Source organism: Saccopteryx bilineata, chromosome 10 (assembly GCF_036850765.1).
Source record: "Saccopteryx bilineata isolate mSacBil1 chromosome 10, mSacBil1_pri_phased_curated, whole genome shotgun sequence".
Lineage (NCBI taxonomy): Eukaryota > Metazoa > Chordata > Mammalia > Chiroptera > Emballonuridae > Saccopteryx > Saccopteryx bilineata.
In genome coordinates this window covers 50,620,666-50,647,222 of record NC_089499.1, presented here as the reverse complement: position 1 = coordinate 50,647,222, position 26,557 = coordinate 50,620,666, and the positions used below count along the sequence as shown (strand labels likewise).

Below are 26,557 nucleotides of genomic sequence, written 5' to 3'. Positions count from 1 at the left end.
CCCTCTCTCTTTTTTTTAGATTTTTTATTTATTAATTTTTAGAGGGGGGAGAGAGAAAGAGAGATAGAGAAGGGGGGGAGGAGCAGGAAGCATCAACTCTCATATGTGCCTTGACCAGGCAAGCCCAGGGTTTTGAACCGGTGACCGCAGTGTTCCAGGTTGATGCTTTATCCACTGTACTACCACAGGTCAGGCTCTCTCTCTCTTAAAAAAAATTATTCACTAACATCCTAGAAGACGTTTTGGCTTATACACACTTCTCCTTCCCAATACATTTATTTATTTGTTTGTTTGTTTGTTTATTTATTTATTTTTTAGAGAGAGAGAGATAGACAGGGACAGAGAGAGATGAGATGCATCAATCATCAGTTTTTTGTTGCAACACCTTAGTTGTGCATTGATTGCTTTCTCATATGTACCTTGACTGTGGGCCTTCAGCAGACTGAGTAACCCCTTGCTCGAGCCAGCGACCTTGGGTCCAAGGTGGTGAGCTTTTGCTCAAACCAGATGAGCCTGTGCTCAAGCTGGCGACTCAGGGTCTTGAACCTGGGTCCTCCGCATCCCAGTTCGATGCTCCATCCACTGCGCCACCGCCTGGTCATGCAAGAAGCATCAGTTCTTCATTGCGACACTTTAGTTTTCATTGACTGATTTCTCATATGTTCCCTGACTGAGGGGCTGCAGCTGAGCCAGTGACCCTTTGCTGAAGCTGGTGAGCCCAAGCTCAAGCTGGATGAGCCCACCCTTAAGCTGGCGACCTTGGGCTTTTGGACCTGGGTCCTCAGCATCCCAGGCCGTTGCTCTATCCACTGCATCACCACGTGGTCAGGCCCAATATATTTATATCACTATTTTTAGTTCCTCTATAGATGAGTTTTGCAACTTTTGACACATATTCTTTCATTGCTAATTCTTTTTCCATTAGCTCTAGGCATTGCCTCTTGATACTTCACTCTGTAAGATGATGTTCATTCTATTGCCTTTCTTTCACTCTCCTCTCCATTTCTCCCAACTTCTGAGTCTGCCATGGATGTTGTCATATCTCCAGGCTCTGCTGAGGCCACAGGGAAGAGCTGGATCTTAGATGAAGCCCCACTTTCTGGGGCAGGACAGGAAGGGGAATGCTGCCTTTGTGTCCTGGTTGTGATAGGGACTGTGTATATGGGGCATCTGCAGGGCAAGCTATTTCCCAAACTGTGTCCCTTAGGAGAGTGCTCTAGCAAGACACCTGTTGCAGACTAAGTGTTCAGGAATAAATAAACTTGGGAAATCTTATATGCTGTATCAGTGCCCCTACCTTTGGAGATTTGCAATATACACTAGCATATTAAAGCTCTGATAAGTCCTATAGCAAAGTAACCTATTTGGGCCAGTGTTTTTCATTTATGTTTGACTGTGGAACCCCTTTTCATTTGATACTTAGTAGTATTCCCATGGAACTAACACACTGTGGGAACATTGCTGTAATGAAAAGGTGATCATGGTGAAATTGCTGGGAGCTGAGTCTGGGGGTTTAGTGGTAGCACTTATATGATCAGGCCAGCATTCAGCATCAGAAGAGTCTGACTCTAGGCCCTGGCCAGAGGCTCAGTGGATAGACTGTCGACTTGGCCTATGGATGTCCTGGGTTCTATTCCTGGTCAGGGCACACAGGAGAAGTGACCATCTCCTTCTCTCCCCCTCCCTCTTCCCCTTCTCTCCCTCTTCTCTTCCTGCAGCCAGTGGCTTGATTGGTTTGAGTATGGCCCCAGGCACTGAGGATAGCTCAGTTGGTCTGCAAATCAGCTTCAGGCACTAAAAATAGCTCAGTACTCAAGCACTGGTCCTAGATAGGGTTGCTCAGTTGATCCCAGTTGAGGAGCATGTGGGAGTTTGTCTGTGTTCTCCTCTCACCTAAAAAAGAAAAAAAAAAAGTTTGACTCCAGGAATTAGCGCCAACCATCACCCTGGGGCTTAAAACAAGAGTGTTAATCCTAAATGGTATTTTTCCAGACTGCCAGGTTTAGGAGGGCCTGTGAGTTAGGCTTCAGAACCTATGTGCCATCATCTTGGGAGCTTAGGGGCAAGAATCAAGGGAGAGGCCAAAGTGTCAGAGCTGTGGCTTCCAGCTAAAGACAGTTTGTCTACTGTCATTGTTGAGTTCTGGAATTAGTTATTTATTTATGTATATGTTTTTAAAAGATTTTATTATTGATTTTTAAAGAGAGGAGAAAGAAAGGTGGTGGCAGGGGGAGCAGGAAGCAGCAACTCACAGCTGCTTCCCACATGTGCCTTGACCAAGCAAGTCTGGAGTCTCTATCTGGGAACCTCAGCATTCCAGGTCGACACCTTATCCACTGCACCACCACAGGCCAGGCTGGAGCTAGTTAAATGCCACCAAAAGCAGACCTGTTGATAGTGGCTCTAGCTCTGAGGATGAAGGCTAGAAGCCAGGTATGCCTTACCTGTGAGGTGAAACTCTCCCTTATTCCTCCCCATAGGGAGTTAGATGCCCAGAGCTGGACAAGAAACTCAATAATGAACTGAAGGAATGTGATATTTATCAAGTGCCTGCTATGTGCTAGGCACTAGGGACACAGCAGTGAAAATACAGTTATGGTATCAGACCTCAAGGAGCTTTCAGTCTAGTGTGGATGATGGCATGGAGATGCCTCACCAACCACAGTGTGGGGCTCAAGGAAGTGTAGGTGGGGGATGGGCAGACAGGTAGGAGAGGGAAAGATTTGATCTCATCAGGGAAGCTTCCCTGAGAAGGTGAGACTGAAGCCTCCATTTGGAGGATTAGTGGGCTAACTGAAGTGAGGGAACACACAGGCATTTCTAGGCAGAAGGGCTAACACGTGCCAAGGCTTGGTCATGGGAAGGAGCGATGTTTGAGGACCCAAAGAGAGACCATGGAGCTCTTCAGCTGGAGGACAACGGGAGTGTGGTAGACTTGAGACTGGGGAGAGGGCAGGGTCAGGCCACCCAAAGTTGCACAGTCTGTGGTCAAGTTTGCTTTCACGGGGAGCCAAGGGGAGATTTTGGAGGGCTTGTAGTATACTTGGGAAGTATCCCACTGTTCTGGTTCCTGTGTGGAATGGGAGCCTGAGTGGTTCTAGGTAGAGCAATAGGAGAGCAAGGAGCTTCTGTAATCTGAAGGGATTTGGGAGGTGACCAAGGTTTATCTTCTCATCTGTTACCATTCTCCTTGGAGTCTTAAATTTCTCAAAATTTTTTTGCCTGACCCGGCGGTGGCTCAGTGGTAGAACTTCAGCCTGGAATGCTGAGGACCCAGATTTGAAACCCCAAAGTTGCCAGCTTGAGTGCAGGGTCACCGGCTTGAGTATGGAATCATAGACATGCCCCCATGGTTGCTGGCTTGAGCCCAAAAGTTGCTGGTTTGAAGCCTAAGGTCACTGGCTTGAGCAAGGGGGTCACTGGCTCAGCTGGAATTCCCTGGTCAAGGCACATATGAGAAAGTAATCAATGAACAACTAATGTGCCACAACTATGAGTTGATGTCTCATCTCTCTCCCGTCCTGTCTATCTGTCCCTGTTTCTTTCTCGCTCGCTCGCTAAAAAAAAAAGTTTCTCAATTTTTGTGTAGTCTCTTCTTGGTTGTGCAGCTGTGACAGTTTCTAACTTTTAGTTTGGCATCTCATCCAAAGTCATTTCCTTCTTGGAGTTGAGCTTTCATTGGGTGGGGAATTTTGGGCTGCTGCCTAATGTGAAACAGAAAAGAGTAAATCTCTATCCTGAAGAGGCTGAGCTGTTGCAAGGGCCAGACAGGGCTTGTGTGTTTGCACTTTTGGATGCATCCATCCCTTTCCAACCACCAGAGAACACTAAAACATGGATAGGAGTCAGATCCTAAGGCCACTGGGGACTTGCCACTGGAGGTGGCACTGTGTTGGGCCAAGACCCCCCCAGGTTAGGAGTCAGTGTATCTGAGTGTTAGTCAAACTTGGATTTGGAACCTAATATATGCCAGGCAAGCATCTTATCTCATAAATCTTTATTTATTTATTTAATTTTTATTTATTGATTTCAGTGAGAAAGAAAGAGGGAGAGAGAGAGACAAGAACATCAAGCTGTTCCTGTATGTGCCATGACCAGGGATTGAACCAGCAACGTCTGCACTTTGGGACAATGCTCTAACCAACTGAGCCATCCAGCCAGGGCTCACAAATCTTTTTTTTTTTTTTAATTTTTATTTATTGATTTTAGAAAGAGAAAAATATCTAGTTGTTGTTTCGCTCATTCTTTGGTTCTTTTTCTTTTCCTTTTTTTTTTTTTTCTTTCTTGTATTTTTCTGAAGCTGGAAACGGGGAGAGACAGTCAGACAGACTCCCCGCATGCGCCTGACCGGGATCCACCCGGCACGCCCATCAGGGGCGATGCTCTGCCCACCAGGGGGCGATGCTCTGCCCCTCCTGGGAGTCGCTCTGCCGCGACTAGAGCCACTCTAGCGCCTGGGGCAGAGGCCAAGGAGCCATCCCCAGCGCCCGGGCCATTTTTGCTCCAATGGAGCCTCGGCTGCGGGAGGGGAAGAGAGAGACAGAGAGGAAGGAGGGGGGGGGTGGAGAAGCAAATGGGCGCTTCTCCTATGTGCCCTGGCTGGGAATCGAACCCGGGTCCCCCGCACGCCAGGCTGACGTTCTACCGCTGAGCCAACTGGCCAGGGCCTCTTTTTCTTTTTTTTAGTGAGAGAGAGAGAGGCAGACAGAGACAGACAGATAGGAAGGGAGAGAGATGAGAAGCATTAACTCATAGTTGTGGCACCTTAGTTGTTCATTGACTGCTTTCTCATACATACCTTGATTGGTGGTGGGGTGCTCCAACCGAGCCAGTGACACTTTGCTTAAGCCAGAGACCTTGGGCTCAAACCAGCGACCATGGGGTCATGTCTCTGATTCCATGCTCAAGCTGGTGGCCTTGGGGTTTCAAACCTGGGTCCTCAGCATCCCAGGGTGACGCTCTATCCAATGCGCCACCGCCTGGTCAGGTCATTGGTTGATTCTTGTATGTGCCCTGCCTGGGGATTGAACCTGCAACATTAGGAGTATCAGGTCGACACTCTAACTAACTGAGCTATCTGGCAGGGCTTATCTCACAAATATTGTTTATCCCCATTTTAGAGATGAGGAAACTAAGGCTCAGAGATTAACATGCCTAAAGTCACATAGTGTGTAAGTAATGGGCCAGGATGGGCAATTAGATTCACTTTTGACCCTTACTGGGGTAGGTCACTATATGTATCAAGTCTCACTTCCTCCCTCTAGACATTACCCTGTCTGCTTTTTAAAAAAAATTGATTTTAGAGAGAGAGGAAGGAAGAGAGAGAAACATTGATTTGTTGTTCCACTTATTTATGCATTTATTGTTTGATTCTTGTATGTGCCCTGACTGGGGATCAAACCTACAATCTTGAAGTATTGAGTAGACATTCTAACCAGCTGAACTCTCAGACCAGGACTTGCTGTGTCTATCTTTTTGTAAACTGGAAAGCTTGAAAACTTAAGAGATAGTGAGGTTTTTCATTTTCTTTTTTTTTTTTTAACAGAGAGAGAGTCAGAGAGAGGGATAGATAGGGACAGACAGACAGGAATGGAGAGAGATGAAAAGCATCAATCATTAGTTTTTCGTTGCTACACCTTAGTTGTTCATTGATTGCTTTCTCATATGTGCCTTGACTGTGGGGCTACAGCAGACCGAGTAACCCCTTGCTCAAGCCAGCGACCTTGGGTCCAAGCTGGTGAGCTTTGCTCAACCAGATGAGCCCATGCTCAAGCTGGCGAACTCAGGGTCTCGAACCTGGGTCCTCCACATCCCAGTCCGATGCTCTATCCACTGTGCCACCGCCTGGTCAGGCGATAGTGAGGTTTTTCTAAAGATATTGCTGTGTGGCCCAGGACAGGTCCCTTGACTTTCCTTTCACATATTAGTTATTCCATTAGGGAAAAGTGAAGCTTTAATCACTGTATGTATGGCCAGTATTTGTGGCCTCCATCAAAGCCGCCTGGCCAACGCAGGTTCAGATTTGATTCAGATTGATTGTAAAGAAACATTGAACCGAAAACTGATGGTCCATTTTCCTTTATTCTAGACTTGCACTCAGCAAGCAAGTACAAACAAACACACTGGGCTCCAAAACCCACTCATTCGGCACTCACAAAGCTACCGACTCATCTGAGTTTTCCTGGAATCAAAGGCTTCCACCTCACCAGTCTTATTCACCTCTGTTTCCCATCTCTTTCTCCTCCACAAACTGGCTTCTTCTTCCCCATTCTGCTATTTTGGCTGCCTCCTCCATGTGGCCTCCCTGCCCTGCCTCCATGGACTCTTCTTCTCTACAAGAATGTGGCCACTCTCCTCCAAATGGCCTCTTAGCTCCTCCTTTTAAAACCCTTTGGTGTGAAAGCCCTCCCTCAACACACATTAGCATAACCACGCCTCTTCCCAAGCATGAAGGCAATCACTATTATCACCTAGGCGATGGGCACCGCCATCTTTAACAAAAATACGGATTTTACAACTCATTTGCTCGACATTTGCTATGGGTTTCTTAGAAGTAGTGTGAGAATAAACAGAGGGGTATGTGCAGTACATCTAAACCAGTTCCCAGTGTTTTAGAGAAGAAGGGTAAGAGCTGGAGGGAAAGGAATGATCACTTTTTGAGCTCCTGCTCTGTGCTAAGATGTAACTGGGCTCCTCTGGGTTGCAAGTTTTAGACACATATTAAGATTATCTATTAATCTGGATTATGTTATGTTATGTTATGTTATAGTCACAGATAAAGAAAGCCTGAATTCTTAGTTGTTCGAGACAACAAAATTTGATTTTTCATAGTCCAGTACTGCCTTGTGCATTCTTGTTGCTGGCTGTGTCATCTAGAACTCATGGCTTCCAGGGTCACTGTGGCAGGAGAAGAGAAAGATGGAAGAGGCATACTACATCTTAATTGCTTTGTCTAGAAATGACGATAGCATTGCCACTTAAAATCCATTGGCCAGGCAGTTATGTGGCTCCAGTTTGATTGCAAGGGAGGCTGGGGTGCAAGAGGGAGCAAATGACTATTTGATAAGCACTGTCTTGGCTACAGATTATCTCAATTCAAGGGGCATTATGGTAAGCTTCTACCCAACCATGGCCTTCAAAGTTGCACATAGTCTAACCTTTGCTCAACTCTTTCACCTTTTATCTGCTACTTTCCCTCTCTTTCATTCAACTCAACCACATTTGAGGCGATACATCAAACTGTTTTCTACCTCAGGACCTTTGCCTATGCTATTCCCTGTCCTTAGAGTGCTGGCCCCTCCCCACCTCCCTTGCATTCTTCCCATAACTAGTCCTTTTCATCTTTTGGGTCTGTGCTTAAATGGTACATGTTCACAGAAGACTTCTCTGGCCACCTTAGATAAGTAAGTCTGTCAGGTACCCCTTTCTCCTTGTTTATTTTCTGCACAGAAGTCATCCCAGTTTATAATTAGATATCTCTCCAATGTCACCCCTGTTAAAGTCAATTTTCTAAATAAAGTTGTTTTTTTTTTAACTTTTTTTAGATTTTTTATTTATTTTTTAGAGAGAGGAAACAGAGAGAGAGAGAGAGAGACAGAGAGAGAGACAGAGATACAGAGAGAGAGAAGGGGGGAGGAGCAGGAAGCATCAACTCCCATATGTGCCTTGACCAGGCGAGCCTGGGGTTTTGAACCAGCGACCTCAGCGTTCCAGGTCAACACTTTTACCCACTGCACCACCACAGGTCAGGCTAAATAAAGTTTTAAAAAGATAACTTATTTAGCTAGCTTAATATCAGGGTCATGTCATGTGTTTGTTTGTTTGGAGGAAATCATGTCAATTTTGATATCAAATGGCATTCCCCAGTCCTTGACACAACAATTGAATAATGAGGAAGGATGAGTCATTTTAGCAGCTGTTGGAGTACAGGTCCAATGGGGAACCAGAGACAAAGTGAGCAAGTGATTGGGAAAACACATCATGCCTTCAAATTTGCCTAATTTTGTGTTTAGTTTGAATTGGAAATTTTAGACCAGGCGGTGGCGCAGTGGATAGAGCATCGGACTGGGATGCGGAAGACCCAGGTTCGAGACCCCCAGGTCACCAGCTTGAGCGCGGGCTCATCTGGTTTGAGCAAAAAAAAAGCTCACCAGCTTGGACCCAAGGTCACTGGCTCGAGCAAGGGGTTACTCGATCTGCTGAACGCCCACAGTCAAGGCACATATGGGAAATTTTAGGTGTGAGTGTGTACTTTGGATGCCCAGAAGGGTCTAGCCCAGGGATTAGGAAAGGAGAAGAGAGGGGCCTAGAAAGTTATGTTTGGCCAGCTAGCACCAGGGTTGTTTAGTTATGGCTGAATCACTTTCATTTGTTCTAGAAGAGATCCATATCAGCCACCCGAGTCAGCTGAAAACTGAAAATAAATGAATAAGTATTACATCATTGTTTAAATTGAGGGCTATGAAGGATGGGGGGATTTCCAGAGTGTGGCCACAGAGGAAAGACCTTGTCAGCAGCAGCTAGAGTCCCCTCTGCTCGTGTGTGTAGTGCTTGTATTGGCTGCTGTGTTAAATGTACCCGGGCAGCCTGGGAAGAAACCCCAGACCCCTTAGCCAGGTGCGCACCATGCATAAGCCTTTCAGACGAAGGAAGTGGGGCATAAACGGAACACAATAAGATAACTATTCTAGGTTTCGCTTATGTTGAAGTATAAGGCATAGATAGCAATTGGACCTTTTCCCCAGAGCTGTTATCTGAATTAAATAGGCCATGCATATGGGAAAGCACTTAGAACAAAGCCTGACCTAGAGTTAGGGCTAATGATAATAACAATAGTAAATAATGCTAACAGCTTATAACAGTTCAGCACTTCCTTATTTCATTCTCATGGCAACTCTCTGAGGTGGGGGTACAGTTCCTCATCTCATTTGTGAGATGAGACTTAGAAAGGTCACCTTGCCAGCAAGCCCAACTAACTGGTGAGAAGCATGTTGGAGTGCTGTGAGTCCATTTCTCTGCACAGCAGAAGTGACTCCTACCCCTTAGGTAGTGTGGGCTATCCTGAAAATACAAAGCAGAGAGAAAAAGAAGTTAGGCCTGTCACCTCCTGGAAACCTTGAAAGGGAGTACAGAGAAATGCTTCTGCTCCCCTGCCTCTGTCCCCTTGGTACCTGAAACTCAACCCTCATCACCTAGGGAACTTGCAAAACTTCTAGACTCTAATTTACTTGGTCTGAGAACCACTATGTCAACCCCTCCGCCCTCACAGCTACCAAAGCCAAAAGGTTCCCGATGCCTGGTTTAAATAGTCGTCCACCCAAATATTTTCTTCAGAGATCCTAAGTTAGCAATCAGAGATTTCTCTTTCTGTGCCATTCAGGCAGGGAGAGAGGACAAAGGACAGAGGATGACCATTTGTATATAGTTTGTGCCCTGACCTTGGGCCAGCTATTTTACATATCTTATCCCATTGAATCCTGGGATAGCTGTATATTTTTACAGTCCTATATTTTATAATGAGTTATAAAATTTTATAATTTTATAAATCTCAGGGGATTAACAAATTTGCACTTAGACACAGCTAGGAATTTCAGAGGCTGGATCTGGAAATGGGAGCTTCCCTACACTTACTCTTGGTTCTGTTTTTTTATTGCAATTTATGTTTTTGTGTTTTACAATCCTGCAAAATCACCTTTGTGTGGAATCTTTTTGAGACTGTAATTCCAGGGGGAAAAGAATGTTGTCCTGGAAGCCTGGGCTAGCTTCTATGTACCAGTCATAGTAAACTGATATATGGCTTGGCATTCACAAACAGGAAATTCAGAGGGAGATTAGAAGCTCATTATCACCCTTTCTCACGAACCCTGTGGCCTCCTTTGCCCTGTCCTGCCCTTGATGTTCTATTTTTATTTCCACAGCATTCTGGCGTACTTGCCTGATAGAGTAGGTATTGTATCTGCTCAACTATCAGAGACCAGGTTTCAAGGCATGACGGGCAGAGAAACCATACTTTCTCCTATTTCTGGTTTGTTTGTTTTTTAATTCAGTGAGAGGAGAGGAGGCAGAGAGACAGACTCTTGCATGCGCCCAGACTGGGATCCACCTGGCAAGCCCACTAGGGGGTGATGCTCTGCCTATCTGGGCTGTTGCTTGGTTGCTCAGTAACCGAGCTTTTCTTAGCACCTGAGGTGGAGGCCATGGAGCCATCTTCAGCGCCCAGGCAACTTGCTGCAATCGAGCCATGGCTGCAGGAGGGAAGAAAGAAAGAGAGAAAAAAAGAGAGAAGCGAGAGGGGGAGGGGTAGAGAAGCAGATGGGCGCTTCTCCTGTGTGCCCTGACCAGGAATCAAACCTGGGATGTCCACATGCTGGGCCGATGCTCTACCACTAAGCCAACTGACCAGGGCCCCCTTTTCTGGTTTTAATGGTGGGAAAAGAGACCAAAAAAAGTCCTGCTCTGTACCTTCCAACTCAGGTCAGATGTCAGCAACTCAAGAGTAGAAATGAAGATGTTTAAACATCTTACTTGTTTTCCACATCTAAAAGACATCTGAAAACCCACAACGTACTGAAATGGGGGTTTCACAGGAAACCAGAACTTCTCATCAGAATGTCACTTGGGCCTGACATGCGGCTCTGTCAGCTGAGCTCTGTGGGTGAGGTCCTGAAAGTATGACTAGCCTGAAAGGTGCTAACAGGCTTAGCTACCAGCGATAGCCCCTGCCAGTGCCACAGGGCAGTTTTTCCCTTCCGTGAGCACCCACCCCACCCCTGCATGTTTGCCTGTCCCCCACTGTGCCAGCTGTAGGCCATGGGATGTCATTGGAAAGAGCAAGTAAAAAAAGAGAAAAACTGGACTCTCCTTAGGATGAAAACATAATAAACTTTTATATTCCCTGTGAGTGGAGGCCATAAAGGTCAGCAGCCTCAATGTTCCTGCCAGATATGTCTTGACTAAGAAGCAAAGATCTGTGCAGAAGGAGAAACAAAGTTAACAGGAATGGGACACTGAGGTCAGGTCAGGCCAGGATGGTCACGTGTGTGTGTGTGTGTGTGTGTGTGTGTGACAGAGACAGAGAGAGGGACAGATAGAGACGGACAGACAGAAAAGGAAAGAGATGAGAAACATCAAGTCTTTGTTGAGGCACTTAGTTGTTCACTGATTGCTTTCTCATATGTGCCTTGACTGGGGGACTCAGTCGAGCCAGTGACTCCTTGCTCAAGCCAATGACCTTTGTGCTCAAGCCAGTGACTATGGGATCATGTCTATGATCACGTGCTCAAGCCAGTGACCCCGGGCTCAAGGCACTCAAGCCGGATGAGCCCACGGTCAAGTTGGCGACCTTGGGGTTTCAAACCTAGGACCTCTGCATCCCAGTCTGATGCTCTATCCACTATGCGACCGCCTGGTCAGGCAGGAGGATATTCACCTTTAACCTCGTTTGACTGATGTGGAAACAGGCTCAGCAGGGCCTCTTCTTCTGGGGTCATAGGCAGTTAGGGGTGCAGGTGGGACCTTCAGAAAGCTGGGGCAGTTCCTACAGCTGTTGTCTCGCTCTGCATGAAGTGGCAGTTTCAGGCTGCCTTCACCAGCAGGCCCGGCAGCCTAGCATGAGAGGAGCTGGGGCCAGGCTGTCGCTAATCTTGCACAGAGGAGCCACCTCTGCCTTTTTGCCTCATACACAGATGTCATGAGGACACCACTAATGTAGCCCTTTGAGGAACATGGGATCCTATCCTAGGCAATTTGTAGAGGGAGGGTGCCAGAAAAGAGGCCATCTCCTAAGCTGGGGTGGGGGAGAGGGACAGGAAAGATAAGGACACTGAGTGGCATGGATTGGTCTCCTCCTCCTGGGACTACACACTCTGGCAACAGGCAGCTCATAAATCAGCGTTCACTGCTGGTGATGGTTCACTGTCGCGTTTTGTACAAAGAATTGTGCTCTCCCCTACCTGTGGAAGGCAGCGGATACCTAATACAAAAACATGTGATTGCTGAGTGCTGCCTTTAGGGCCACCATTGGTGAAGAACCAGCTTGGAGGCTCCCAGTATCAGCCAGAAAGGCTGATGCGAGTTAGAGACAGGGTGGTGTGGTCCATGGATGCCCTTCTGAGATACCTGAGGACCCCTGGTGGGGAGAAATGAAATGTGTGTTCTCCAGGGACTATGGGTCAAGAATTCTGCCCACAACCCTGTCTCTTCGCCTTGGTTCTGGGAGGGCTTCTAAAGAGCTAACCAATATTTTATTTTATTTTATTTTATTTTATTTTATTTTATTTTATTATTTTTTTGTGTGTATGGGAGAGTCAGAGTCAGAGAGAGGGACAGATAGGAAGGGACAGACAGACAGGAAAGGAGAAAGATGAGAAACATCAATTCTTCATTGTAGTTCCTTAGTTGTTCATTGATTGATTTTTCATATGTGCCTTGACGAGGGAGCTATCGCAGACTGAGTGACCCCTTGCTCGAGCCAGCCCCTTGGGCTCAAGCTGGTGAGCCTTGCTCAAACCAGATGAGCTCACGCTCAAGCTGGCGACCTTGGGGTCTTGAACATGGGTCCCCCACATCCCAGTCCGATGCTCTATCCACTGCGCCACCGCCTGGTCAGGCTAACCAATATTTTAAAACTAGAACAACAACAATAATGAAGTTCCTGTGTCTTATTTTTATTTTTTTATTATTATTATTTTTTTTTTGTATTTTTCCGAAGCTTGAAATGGGGAGGCAGTCAGACTCCCGCATGTGCCCGACTGGGATCCACCTGGCATGCCCACCAGAGGGCGATGCTCTGCCCATCCGAGGTGTCGCTCTGTCGTGACCAGAGCCACTCTAGCGCCTGGGGCAGAGGCCAAGGAGCCATCCTCAGCACCCAGGCCATCTTTTGCTCCAATGGAGCCTCAGCTGCGGGAGGGGAGGAGAGAGACAGAGAGGAAGGAGAGGGGGAGGGTTGGAGAAGCAGATGGGCGCTTCTCCTGTGTGCCCTGGCCGGGAATCGAACCCGGGACTTCCGCATGCCAGGCCGACGCTCTACCACTGAGCCAACCGGCCAGGGCCCTGTGTCTTATTTTTAAAAAAAAATTTTTTTTTTAAGTACTGTATTTTCCCACATATAAGAAGCTCCCATGTATAAGACACACCTTAATTTTTAGGCCTAAAATTTGAAAAAAACATGTATTACATAAAGTTATTGAACTCAAGTTTTATTCATCATAAAATTCATATAACTCCTCATCATTGTCAAAACTCCCATCCATTAGCTTGTCCTCATCTGTGTCTGATGATGAATCACTGTCTTCATGTATTGCCTCATCCTCAGTTCCATCTAATGGCATTTGAAATGCCACACTTCTTAAATGACTGGACAACGATCTCAATCTTTAAATGTCTTTTATTTATTATATATATTGGGGTTTTTTTTTTTGTTTTTGTTTTTTTGTTGCTTTTTTTACAGAGACAGAGAGAGAGTCAGAGAGAGGGATAGACAGGGACAGACAGACAGGAATGGAGAGAGATGAGAAGCATCAATCATTAGTTTTTCATTGCACATTGCAACACCTTAGTTGTTCATTGATTGCTTTCTCATATGTGCCTTGACCATGGACCTTCAGCAGACCAAGAAACTGCTTGCTCTAGCCAGAGACCTTGGGTCCAAGCTGGTGAGCTTTGCTCAAGCCAGATGAGCCTGCGCTCAAGCTGGCGAGCTTGAGGTCTCGAACCTGGGTCCTCCACATCCCAGTCTGACGCTCTATCCACTGTGCCACTGCCTGGTCAGGCTCAATCTTGATATTATCCAGGATCTTTTCACCCAGGTACAAACTTCTTCTATAGTTGGTTTCTTCACTCTTCCTGCTGGTGTCAAATTGTCCCCAGAAGACTTCATCCATTGGTTCCATTCGTCTCTCATGGCAGCTTTGATTTAACTTTGAGGTTTAACAAACCTCTCAAGGGTTTGTTAATGCTGACATCAAATGGTTGGAGTTGGGATGTCAAGCCTTCAGGTATGACGGCAAGTTTTGTTTTTTGCTCTGCAGCAATCTTCTTTGTGTTTTTTGTTATGTGTGCCCTGAACTTGATCAAGCACCAATAGGGCAGGTTTGCATAAGAGCCCACCTGGTCTCCTTCTCCAAACTTTCTCAAACCAGATCTTCATCTCATCCTGATCCATCCAACCCTTGTCATGAACATGGACAATCACTCCTTGAGGAATGTCTTCCTTTGGCATTGTTTTGCATTTGAAAATCAGTATAGCAGGCAGCTTGGTTCCATTGGCACAACAAGCCAGAACAACTGTATAATGGCTCTTTTCATGTCCACTTGTCTTCACAGTTACAGTTTTCACCCCCTTCTTATCAACAGTTTTGTTACTTGTGACATCACATTGAAGGGGGACTTCGTCCATATTTGCAATCTGTCCCAACTCAAACTGATGTGTCTTCTGACATTGAATGACAAAACAATGAAAATCAAGGACCTTCTGCTCATTGCTTTCAGGCATCTTTTGGCCAAGTCTGGTGCATGTACCATGTGCGCATGCTTAGTCCATTATGTTTAATGAATCTGAAGCTCCAATTGTGTCCTCTTTTGAAATCAGTAACTTCTTTTTCATCAGCAATTCTTCTTGCCTCATGCTGAACCATCTTTGTGGACACAGGAATTCCAATTGCCTTTTGCTCTTTAATCTGTATCTTCAGTTCCCTCTCTAAATTAAATCAGGCCATTTTGATGAGAGCATGGCCTTCTTCTTCTGTGGTGTTTTCAGTAGGGTTTCTTCTTCCTGTAGCCAGTCTCAGATTGATTGCTCACTTGGAGGAGGACCAAACTTAACGTTCAGCAGCACGATTGCCATTCACTTTTGCAAACTGGATCACTTTTAACTTGAATTCAGCACTGTACAAAAATCTTTTCTGAGCCATTTCTGGGCAGAATGTAGCAAAACATAACCTACTGTAATATACTGGTAACAAATGCCAAACAATGAGCACAAAGACAACAAGCGTGAAAAAGCAGGAAACACAAGTAAAAATACTACACCACTATATAAGATGCGTCTAGCCTGACCAGGTGGTGGCGCAGTGGATGGAGCCTCGGACTGGGATGCGGAAGGACCCAGGTTCGAGACCCCGAGGTCGCCAGCTTGAGCGCGGGCTCATCTGGTTTGAGCAAAGAGCTCACCAGCTTGGACCCAAGGTCCCTGGCTCCAGTGGGGGGTTGCTCGGTCTGCTGAAGGCCCACGGTCAGGGCACGTGTGAGAAAGCAATCAATGAACAACTAAGAAGTCGCAACGCGCAACGAGAAACTGATGATTGATGCTTCTCATCTCTCTCCGTTCCTGTCTGTCTGTCCCTGTCTATTTCTGCCTCTGTAAAAAAAAAAAAAAAAAAAAAAAAGATGCGTCTAGTTTTTAGAGTCCAAATTTTTTAAAAGGGTGTCTTATACATGGGGAAAATACAGGTAAGTGATAGCAGTAGAGGCAGAGAGACAGACTCCCACATGCACCCCAAGTGACTGACCAGGGTCTACCGGGCAAGCTCCCTATGGAGCGATGCTCTGCCCATCTTGGGCATTGCTTGGTTGCTATATTTAGCATCTGAGGTGGAGGCCATGGAGCCATCCTCAGCACCCAGGCCAACTCCCAACTTGCTGGAAGCTGTGGGAGGGGGAGAGGGAGAGAGAGAAGGAGTGGAGAAGCAGATGATCCCTTCTGTGTGCCCTGACTGGGAATCCAACCAGGACATCCACATGCCCTGCCTATGCTCTACCACTGAGCCAAACGCCCCGCCCGAAATTTCGAAGTTTCAGTTTTGAGCTATGCTGTTGACACACAGTATCTTCTAGTTCTAATGGAAGTCTTCCAAAGTAAACACAGCTGGGAATTGATAGAACTGATTGGTTTCTATTCCAGGGCCTGAAATCTAAAGAGCTAAATTCTGCTACTTCTTTTCAATTAGCAATAATCGCACCTGGGATAAACCTCATTGGCTATGATACTGCTACTTTATAAGATTGGTTTATTTAAAAGAATAATTCCCTGTAGCCTTTCTTCACAGGTTCTCACCCCGTCTTCTGGCTTTTCAGCAGGCAGGGCCATGGTGTGGTGCCATCTGCAGAGGGGAGCAGGGCTTGGGGGTGATGGTAATGACCTTGGTATTTGAATAGTTCTACCCTAACCAGATGGGAGGGGACAGTGAAACCAGTCCTAGGTTTAAATCTATCAGCTGTTTGATTCAGGGAGAAATCATTTTACCTCTGGGAGCCCTAAGGTGCTAAAACAAAAAACAATAATTGTTAACCACCAGAGATTGTCCTGAGAATCAAATAAATCTGCTTGGTGCCTTACAAGTGTAGCACTGTGCATTTAGGTGTTAATATTGTTCTACTCCCAAAGCTTGTGTTTGAAAAGCTTGGTTCCATGGTAATGATTAGTGGTGTTTGTTTGTTTGGGTTTTTTTTTTAATATGTTGGTTTTAGAGAGAGAGGAAGGGAGAGAGAAACATTAATTTGTTGTTCCATTTATTTATGTTTATTGGTTGATTCTTGTATGTGCCCTGACCAGGGATCAAACCCATAGCTTTGGCATATCAGGTCAGTGCTCTAAACCAGTGGTCCCCAACCTTTTTTGGGCCATGGACCGGTTTAATGTCAGAAAATATTTTCACGGACTGGCCTTTAGGGTGGGATGGATAAATGTATCACGTGACCGAGACAAGTGTCAAGAATGAGTCTTAGATGGATGTAACAGAGGGAATCTGGTCATTTTTTAAAAATAAAACATCGTTCAGACTTAAATATAAATAAAACAGAAATAATGTAAGTTATTTATTCTTTCTCTGCAGACCGGTACCAAATGGCCCCCGGACCGGTACCGGTCTGCGGCCCGGGGGTTGGGGACCACTGCTCTAAACAACTGAGCACAGCCAGGGCACAATCGGTTTTGTTTAGAGAGAGACACAGTTTACCTATTGAGTGGTTATTACTGAGTACTCAAAGACTGGAGGCAGTTTGTCCCAGCACCACCTGATGATGCATGTGTGAGAATTAGCAAGTCGGAAGTCTTCCCTGGGGCTTTAGTGCCCCCATTTTTGTGGTTCTCAAATAAGGATCTACCTCAAACAACCAGAGAGTGAGTGGCCTTGAATGCAGGGCTGTAGAATTTGGATTTGATCTGGGAGTCAGGTGAAGTGTGCTCTTTATCTGGACGATGGGGTCATAAAGGCTTTAAGCTGGGAAGTGATGAGGCCTGATCTGTATTTTAGTAAGATGCAACCTGGGAGGGATCTGAAGGCCTCTCAGTTGGAGGCACCACCGGGGAGTGTGTGTGTGGGGGGGGCATGTAGGGGGTTGGGGGGTGGTGACACTAGGGCAGCGGTGGAGGAAGCTGCTTCATACAGAGTAGGCTCTGAGAAGCTGGGTGGAAGCCAGTGTGGACACATCTTTACAATACATTGCGGTTTCCCAAATCAATATAAAGGGGAAGTGATTGCTCTTCAGAAGGCAGGTGACCTCCACCCACGCTCCTTTGGCCAGCCCTGTTTACCCAGGCTGTGTGATCTTGGGGAAGCCACTTAACCTATGCAGGCCTCAGTTTCCTCATCTCTAACAGGGATGAAATGCAAAATCCTCGGGAGGATTTGATGTATGCAGTCAGTACTCAGTTGACGTAGCTGCTATTTTCAGAGTTCCTATCTATAAAACAGGGAAGGACGCATATGTATGCACTGCTTATGATAGGCGAAACTTTAAGACTAGCCAGAACTTTTCTATTTAGGGGCCCGACTAGGGACTTAGCAGGATGGATATCTTTAATTTCCATGTATTCAGGGGAAAGTATAGTTCACCGAGCACTTTCACGTCTGTGTTCTCATATTCCCCCTCAAGAGTCTGTGAGGCCTGACCAGGTGGTGGCGCAGTGGATAGAGCGTCGGGATGCAGAGGACCCAGGTTCGAGACCCAGAGGTCGCCAGCTTGAGCGCGGGCTCATCTGGTTTGAGCAAAAAGCCCACCAGCTTGAACTCAAGGTCACTGGCTCCAGTGAAGGGTTACTCGGTCTGCTGAAGGCCCGCAGTCAAGGCACATATGAGAAAGCAATCAATGAACAACTAAGGTGTTGCAATGCGCAATGAAAAACTAATGATTGATGCTTCTCATCTCTCTCCATTCCTGTCTGTCTGTCCCTATCTATCCCTCTCTCTGATTCACTCTCTGTCTCTGTAAAAAAATATAAATAAATAAAATAAAAATAAAAAACTAGGCTCCAAACTGGATCTTTAAAAAAAAAAAAAAAAGAGTCTGTGAGGTCGGTGAGCGGATAGTATCATTATGTCCATTTTATAGGTGAGGGAACAGGCTCTGGGAAGGAAAGTGACTTGCCTAAGGTAACACAGGAGGATTAGAAGTCAGGTGTTCTGACTCAGAATGTCAGAGCTGACCAATCTCAGGGATTGTCATGTGTACCCACTATATTTTACTGATGGAGAGGCTGAGGCTCAAAGAGGGAAGGAAGTCTCTGGGGTACACTGTCAGTTTGAGGCAGAGCCCAGACTAGACCAGCCTCTGGATGGCTATTCCACTTCACTGAATGATAATAACTTTCATTCTGCCTGTTTCAGGGAAGACAGTTCCTGAAATCAAGTCTTCTGTGCCAGATTTCCCGGGTGCTGTGAAGCCAGGAAGGCCTTGGTCAGCTTCTGTAAGAAACACCAAGGATGAACAGGAAAAGGGGCTGCCTGTGAGGCCAGTTACCTGTCTGGGCTCAGGTATTATTATTATTTTTTAAAGATTTTATTTATTGATTTTAGAGAGGAAGAGAGAGAAAGGTGGTGGTGGGAGGGGTGCAGAAACTATTAACTTGTATTTACTTCTTGTATTTGCCTTCATTGGGCAAGCCTGGGGTTTCCAATGACCTCAGCATTCCATGTTGAGCTTTATCCATTGTGCCACTACAGGTCAGGCCAGGCCCAGGTATTTTTAATTATAAAAAAAATTTTTTTTAAGCAAGAGAGAGAGAGAGGAACAGATAGACAAGAAGGGAGAGAGATGAGAAGCATCAACTCTTTAGTTAGTTGTGGCACTTTAGTTTGTTCATTGATTGCTTTCTTATACATGCCTTGACTGGAGGGCTCCAGCTGAGTCAATAATCCCTTGCTCAAACCAGTGATCTTTGGGCTCAAGCCAGCGACAATAGGGTCATGTGCATGATCCCATGCTCAAGCTAGCAACATGTGCTCCATCCAGTGACCTCAGAGTTTCGAACCTGGGTCCTCAGCATTTCAGGTTGATGCTCTATCCACTGCACCACCACCTGGTCAGGCTAAATTCAGCTTTTTTAAATGAGAGGAGGGGAGATAATGGGATAGACTTCTGCATGTGCCCCAGCCAAGATCCACCCAGTAACTCCTGTGTGGGGCCAATGTTCGAATCAACCAAGCTATTATTAGTGTCTGAGGCTGAAGCTTAGACCAGCCAAGCTATCCTCAGTGCGAGGGGCTGATACTTGAACCTATTGAGGCACTGGTTGCAGGAAGGGAAGAAGGAGAAAGGTGGAGAGGGAGGGAGAGAGAAGCAGATGGTTGCTTCTCTTGTGTGCCCTGGTCAGAATTCGAATGCAGGACATCCATGTGCTGGGCCAACACTATTCACTGAGCCAACCAGCCAGGGCCTACATTCAATTTTTTATTTGAAGAAAATTTATTTAAGTAAATGACTTATCTATAAGGATATTCAGCTCAGTGTATAATAGCAAAAAATTAGAAGCAGTAGTGAGGATGGTAAAATTAATGACAGAAGGTCATTACAATAATACTGTTAGCATATAACATAATAGTGTTACCATATTAACATGACAATACTATTAATGATTTGGATATGTATACATACATGAAAACATGATATATTAAGTTAAAAAAGTGAAAAAAGTCAGATAAAAGAATATATACCTTTTCTTTTTGTTTTTTTAAAAAATATATTGCCTGACCTGTGGTGGCGCAGTGGATAAAGCGTCGACCTGGAAATGCTGAGGTCGCCGGTTCAAAACCCTGGGCTTGCCTGGTCAAGGCACATATGGGAGTTGATGCTTCCAGCTCCTCCCCCCTTCTCTCTCTCTGTCTCTGTCTCTCCCTCTCCTTCTCCTCTCTAAAAATGAATAAATAAATTTAAAAAAAAATTAAAAAATATATATACCATTTTTTATGATTTTTATAGAAAGAATTCAGTAAACGAGGGCTTTCTGTGTGCCAGACACTGTTCTCAGCACTTCAACGATGTTGACTTAATATTTTTTAAAGTGTTCAATTTTAAAATTTTTTTATTGATTGATTTTAGTGAGAGAGAAATGGAGGAAGAGAGAGAAAGAGAAAGGGAAACATTGATCTGTTCCTGTATGTGCCTTGACTGGGGATTGAACTGGCCACCTCTGTGCTTTGGAACGATTCTCTCACCAGCTGAGCCATCTGGCCAGGGCAGATGTTGATTTATTTAATCCTTATTAGCTGTGAGTTAGGTATCATGAGTATCCCCATTTCACAGATGAGAAAACCTGAAGCGCAGAGAGATAAACAGCCTGCTAGGGTCATATGTATGGGGCCCAGGTATTTTACCTGTGTTTGCCTAAGCCGCCAGCATAGACTGGCCCTGCATGCCAGCTCTACGTCAAGAGCCTAACGACCTGTTTGTCTGCTCTGCAAAGGATCATGGCCTGGCCCTCACAGCCATGCAGTAGGGTGCTATCTACCCCTCCACCTTCCTCCTCTTCGCCAGTCACAGATATTCTTTGTTCTATGGCATATGAATAACTGAGGGAAAATGATTTGTTCAAAATCACATGAGTAGAAAGTAGCATCTGAGCAGTGTCACTTAAACGATTATGACCCTAACCTCTATACACACCACTATCCTACAGCCTTGACCAGTTCAGATTTGTCTCCATTCCTTCATGGCGATGAAAGGGCTCAGGGACAGTTTGCAAATGATGGAAGGGCTCACTCAGCCAATGATGACTTCCCTGAGGGGAACTGCTACTCATGCCCACATCTTTGTTCTCACCACCTCTCCCCAGGAGCTCAGCCTCCCTTCTGCCCTCCTACAACTTCTTGAATCGTGAGCCAAAGATCACAAATCCATGAAACCTCAGTTCATTAATGTAGATCCTGAAGTCAAGGTCAGCATGGGCTGAGAGGAACATGCATAGGCTTTTGCATTAGACGGACCTACATTTGAATTCCAACTCTGCTACTTTCTAGCAGAATTATTTAGTCTCTTTGTAGCTTAGTTTCATCATCTATAAAATGGGCACAAAAAGTAGAATGTATGTTGTCATGTTGTGGTAAGGAATCATACTTCTCAAGGTTACCACCATGTAAATGCTCATTAAATGCTAGCTGATGAACATTCCAGACATCTCAGATAGGTCAAGTCTGTAACATTCTCTGCTAAGGAGTCTAAATTATTTCCTGTAGCCAAAGAAAAAACAAGTGCAGACCTTTGATCAGCAATTACAGATAAGGGCAAATAGTCACAAAGCAAATGTGATACTGGTTGATGGCCAATGGGAAACATAGTAATAAAATAGGGAAATTCTCTGGGAATGTTGGTGGAATGGAGGAGATTACAGGTATAGCAACTTCTGTTTCTTAGTTAGGTGACTGGGAAAACAAGCGTCATATGTTTATGAGAGTCTTTGCACCAGTCACTTTCTTGAATGGCCCTCGGAGCATGTGTGCCCTGGCAGGTTGAGATGATAAATATAATCTGTAGACAGAGATAGGAAGTCGATTATTTGTCTTTGCCCAAAGTGCAAATAAGAGAGTAATCATTCATTTCATCTAAGAACCCAAAGCTTGTCTTTTCTTGGGAAAACCCCAAACTTCCTTTGGGCTCCAAAGTTCAAGCTGATTGATATCATTGTGGAGTAGAGAATGTGGAGGCAATGGTAGCTGGGGTGGGCATGACAGGTGGGAACAATGAGTGCCTATCTGCAGGCACCCTGGGCTGAGATCTTCTAGCCCTAGCCTCACAAATCACATTGACAACCAGGGAGCTGCCCACCCTGATAGCTGGGGAAGGATGCTTAACCTGCCAGAGCTTCCTGGCTGACTGAATGGTGGGGCCAGAATTCAGCTCAGGTGGGTTGCCCAGAGCACACATCTTAACCCGTATATAGTCTGACCCCCTTGCAGTAGGTGAGAGGAAATAAGGGAGAGACGTGGAAGGGGGAAATACTTGAGCAGATGAGCTACGGACAGGTTCTGAGCACATCATGAAACATTCATAAAGCTAGAATTCAGATAAATGGGCTCTGAGTACCTGAAATAACTCAAAACAACCTTCTTAGCTATAGGAAAGGCCATTGGGCTGTCAATAAGAATCCATTTACTCTTATTCTCACACAGGTATACTAGCCTTGGAGTACTCCAAACAGTACCAGAGACTGATCTTTGTGTGTTGTGCCTGTCATCTCTTAATCTAGACAAGAACTCTCCAAAGAATGAACTATTATTGCTCTTTTTACATTTGAGAAAGCTAAAGAAATGAGGCACAACTCACCCAGGTCAAATCTTTTAGTAATGTCAGAGCCAGGACTTGAGCCTAGTTCTGTCTAGTAAACAGAAAGGAGATGGGGAGGCTGCAGAGGCTGACCCACCGCCAGCCACAGGGCAGGGAACAGAAAACCCCAAATGAGCTATGGCACCTTTGTGTGTTTTATTCTCAGGCCTACAATGATTCAATGCAGCAAGATAGGATTTGCTGCATTCTGCTTTGAAAAGCAGACATTCTAGAAAGATTTTCTTAGGGAAAAAAATTTATTTTTGGTAATGTTTTGGCACACAAAGAGTTAACTCTTAAGAGAGTAATCATTCATTTCATCTAAGAACCCAAAGCTTGTCTTTTCTTGGGAAAACCCCAAACTTCCTTTGGGCTCCGAAGTTCAAGCTGATTGATATCATTGTGGAGTAGAGAGTGTGGAGGCAGTGGTGGCTGGGGTGGGCATGACAGGTGGGAACAATGAGTGCCTATCTGCAGGCACCCTGGGCTGAGATCTTCTAGCCCTAGCCTCACAAATCACATTGACAACCAGGGAGCTGCCCACCCTGATAGCTGGGGAAGGATGCTTAACCTGCCAGAGCTTCCTGGCTGACTGAATGGTGGGGCCAGAATTCAGCTCAGGTGGGTTGCCCAGAGCACACATCTTAATGTTTTAGAAATGACATCTATGTAGTCCAGTGTCTTCTCTGGCCCAGTCCTTCCATGAACATTTACAAAGCAAGAGCTAGTTCTTACCTTATGTGTCAGCCTTGCAGTAGTGGTCCAAATCCCATTCCTTTTTATTTTTTACAAAACCACAGGAATAAATAGACTCAGCCACTCCTTTAGTTAGTAGCCCTCATATATCACAAGAGCAGACCTCAGTGATCCCTCCAACCCAAGAGACCTGGTACAGCCCCCAAGTAAACCCCAGGCATCAAGTCAGACCAGAAACTCCTGGCTGTGTGAGGCCAGTGCTGACCCGGGAGTCACAGGACAAAGGAAGAGGACAAGGGACCATGCGTGAAGCTCTGCTCTGAGCCAGCACTGGGTCAGGGAGAGGGGAGGTGGATGCACATAAGGAAAGAATCAGGAGGGAAAGTGAGGTGGCCTGGAGCAGCGGTCCCCAGCGGAACCTGTACCCCCAGTGGTCCACGAGAACATGGGTGTTAGAAAAAACATGTATCACATGGACACAAAAATAGAAATTTTAAGGCTAAATACATTCTCTGTGAATTAAAATTGATTGAAAGAAAAACAAGTTCCTCAGTGAGGTGGCACAGAGACATGGCCAACGTTTAGGAGATGGATGACCGTGGTTGGCCAAGGGCCTTGGACAGAGGCCAAGAGAAGGCAGGACAAGGGCGGAGACTTCACCACTAGAGGAGCAGTAGCAGGGGCCTTCCTGCAAGGCAGGGTCCTTGTGCTGCTGGCTAGTGGGCACCTGTATTCCAGGTCACCTGTGGAGCAACAGCCAAAATGAACATGCAGGTATTTTCATAGGACAAATTCCTGAGATAAACAGAGAAGGAGCTGTCCTTCTTGTAGTCTAAGGCAGGCTCAGGGGTGTCCTTGGGGAGACTGATCTCCATCAGAGCGCCTGGGTGCAGATGGGGTGTGGCGTTGTGTGAGCAGCCGGGCCAGAGTCTCCACCAGTTATGCTGCCAGCAGCTGGTCTGTCAGTGCGTTGCTGATTTTATTTATTTTATTTTTCAATCTGGATTAATTGGTGTATTTGCCAAGGGTTTACTTCCAGTGTCTGAGCTATAGCTCTTACCCTGAAGCTCAGTTTACAGTTGTAGTGCCCTGATGGACTGAGGTGTATGTGTGTGTGTGTTTATTTTTAGTGCCCCATTCTGGGATTCTTTGATGCAGTGGATGTACAAACACAGTACCTTCTCAAGTGTAGTTCTTTCAGATGTAGCCGATGCTGGGAAATGGGGGGGGGGGGCAATCTAAAGAGTCTAGAAGCAGCAGCAGACCAAGGAGAGAGGCTCAAGGGGCCCTCCTTTTGGGTTCTGAGGGGATGAAAGAGCCTCAGGCTCTGTGTCAGGTCAGTTTTGTTTATCAGCTGCCTGGGTTAATACATAGTTTGGCAGTTCTAGTTTCGGCCTGGTACTATATTCAGGCTTCTGAATTATTTTTTAGGGCCAATGTTCCAGATTAATCACTTCTTTCCTGATGTCATAAGCCAGAAATATGGGAAGCAGGTGAATTTGGCCTTGCAACCGTGGGGTAAATATCAAGTGCCCTTGGAAGGGCCAGCCCCCACTTACTCAGAGCATCTGCAAAGAGTAGACGATAGTGGTACCTATTTCCAGGGTGGTTGTGACGGTTAAATAAGTTAACACAGTGAGTCATTTAGAACACTCCCTGACATGATGTCAATGTTTGCTAATTAAGTGTGCCTGGAATACTTACCACACACCTGGGCTTGCCTCTGAATGGGCCGGTTCCACTGCCTCGGTGCCCTCCTACTTCACCCACTTGTCGGAAGTGTTCGCCCATCTTTCAAGCCCAGGTCAATGCTCCTTCCTCTGTGAAACACTCCTTGATCTCCTAACATGTTATGGCCAGTCACTCCTGCCTCTGACCTCAGAGGCTGGTTATTGCGTGGTGGAGGTTGCGGAAGGCATGTAGCTAACTTGCCTGTGTGTTCTCTGATCCTGGTGAGGGAAGTGTGACAGTATAGGGGCTAGATGTCACACAGATGACATTCCGTTTGAAAGTTGGCTCTGCTACTTACTGTGTGGCCTTGGGCAAGTGGCCACATCCAGTGCCTTTATTTCTCCACTTGCCAAATGGAGGTCGTTTGTAGGACCAACCCATAGAGTTGTTATAAAGATTTATTTAGGTAGCACTTGAGGATTGTGTAGGCTGGTGCTTGGGGATGTCAGAAGCAGTTGTCATTATTGACAATAAGTGTTTGTGGAGTGAATCAGAGTCTAGCTTGGTCTGGGACTGACAGGGACCCCCTCTCTCTCTGTCCTCAAGCGGGCCACTTTCTGACCCACAGTCCCTTCTTTCCAGGTCCTGCTCCAGCTAGAGCCAGCCTCCTGCCTCCTCCTGATGATGCCCCACCCTCCTTGAAAACTGACCTTCCTGCTTCATCTGATTCAAAGGTAAATCCTCCACCTGAAAGCCATATCCCTGGTTTGTGACACTCCTTCTCAAAACTGCAATGTGTTTATTCCCTGAGACCAGTTTAGGGGATAGGGGCAAGGTGAAGGGGAGAAAGGAGACCCACTGAATTACTCTGAGTTTCTAAGACAGTAAGCACTGACGGTCAATATAGCTGGGATGGGGCTGGAGGTGGGGGGAAGGTGCACTAGTGAATATACATTTTTAAAGAACTTTTCCATTATTTGTGTTTAAATGAGAGCTGATAATTGGAATCCTTCTCCCTCAAAATATATTGGTTATAGTAGTCATTTGCTTATCAACTGCCTCCCCTCCAATTTTTTTTTTCAACCCACAAGGTATTTATGTTCTGGATTTTTAGTGACTTGGGTTTAGTACCATATATGACTTTTAAGGGTTTTAGGCACTTGTGCCTTCAATGGCCCTTTCTTCCATTAAAAAAAAAAAAAAAAAAAAAAAAAAAAAAATATATATATATATATATATATATATATATATATATATATAAAACCAAAAAGAAAAACAACACAAACAAATAAAAATTATATTTTACAATTGCATTGATATAAAGATGATTATAATTCAAGCTAGATTAAAAATGAGCCCTGTCTGACCAGGTAGTGGTGCAGTGGATAGAGTGTTGGCCCGGGATGCTGAAGGCCCCAGTGCAAGCTGCTCCTCCACTTGCTGTCAGGGCAAAGTGAGAAGCAATCAATAAACAACTAAAATAAAGCAATTACGAGTTGATGCTTCTCATCTCTCTCCCCCCTTCCTTTCCTGTCTTTCTAAAAAAAGAGAAAACATTTTCTTTGACTTTAAAAGGTGTTTTGCTTGTTTGTTTTGCGAGAAAGAGGGAAAGGGAGACAGGAAGGGAAAGATGAAAATCATTAATTAATAGCTG

The 26,557-nt window shown here is 45.6% G+C and overlaps 1 protein-coding gene and 1 non-coding gene across 3 annotated transcripts in view; one reads left to right on the top strand and one right to left on the bottom strand.

Moving 5' to 3' along the window:
• The window catches only part of IRAK2 (interleukin 1 receptor associated kinase 2), an 89,556-nt gene that overhangs the window by 27,103 nt on the left and 35,896 nt on the right, over positions 1–26,557 (top strand). For both annotated transcript variants that reach the window (XM_066246053.1, XM_066246051.1), the window contains 2 exons: positions 18,606–18,752; positions 25,546–25,637. In XM_066246053.1, the coding sequence (XP_066102150.1) occupies positions 18,606–18,752; positions 25,546–25,637 (239 nt within the window). The remainder of the gene's footprint in view (positions 1–18,605; positions 18,753–25,545; positions 25,638–26,557) is intronic.
• TRNAA-GGC (transfer RNA alanine (anticodon GGC)) lies at positions 12,977–13,052 on the bottom strand. The gene has a single exon. It is a non-coding gene; the product is annotated as a tRNA-Ala (tRNA).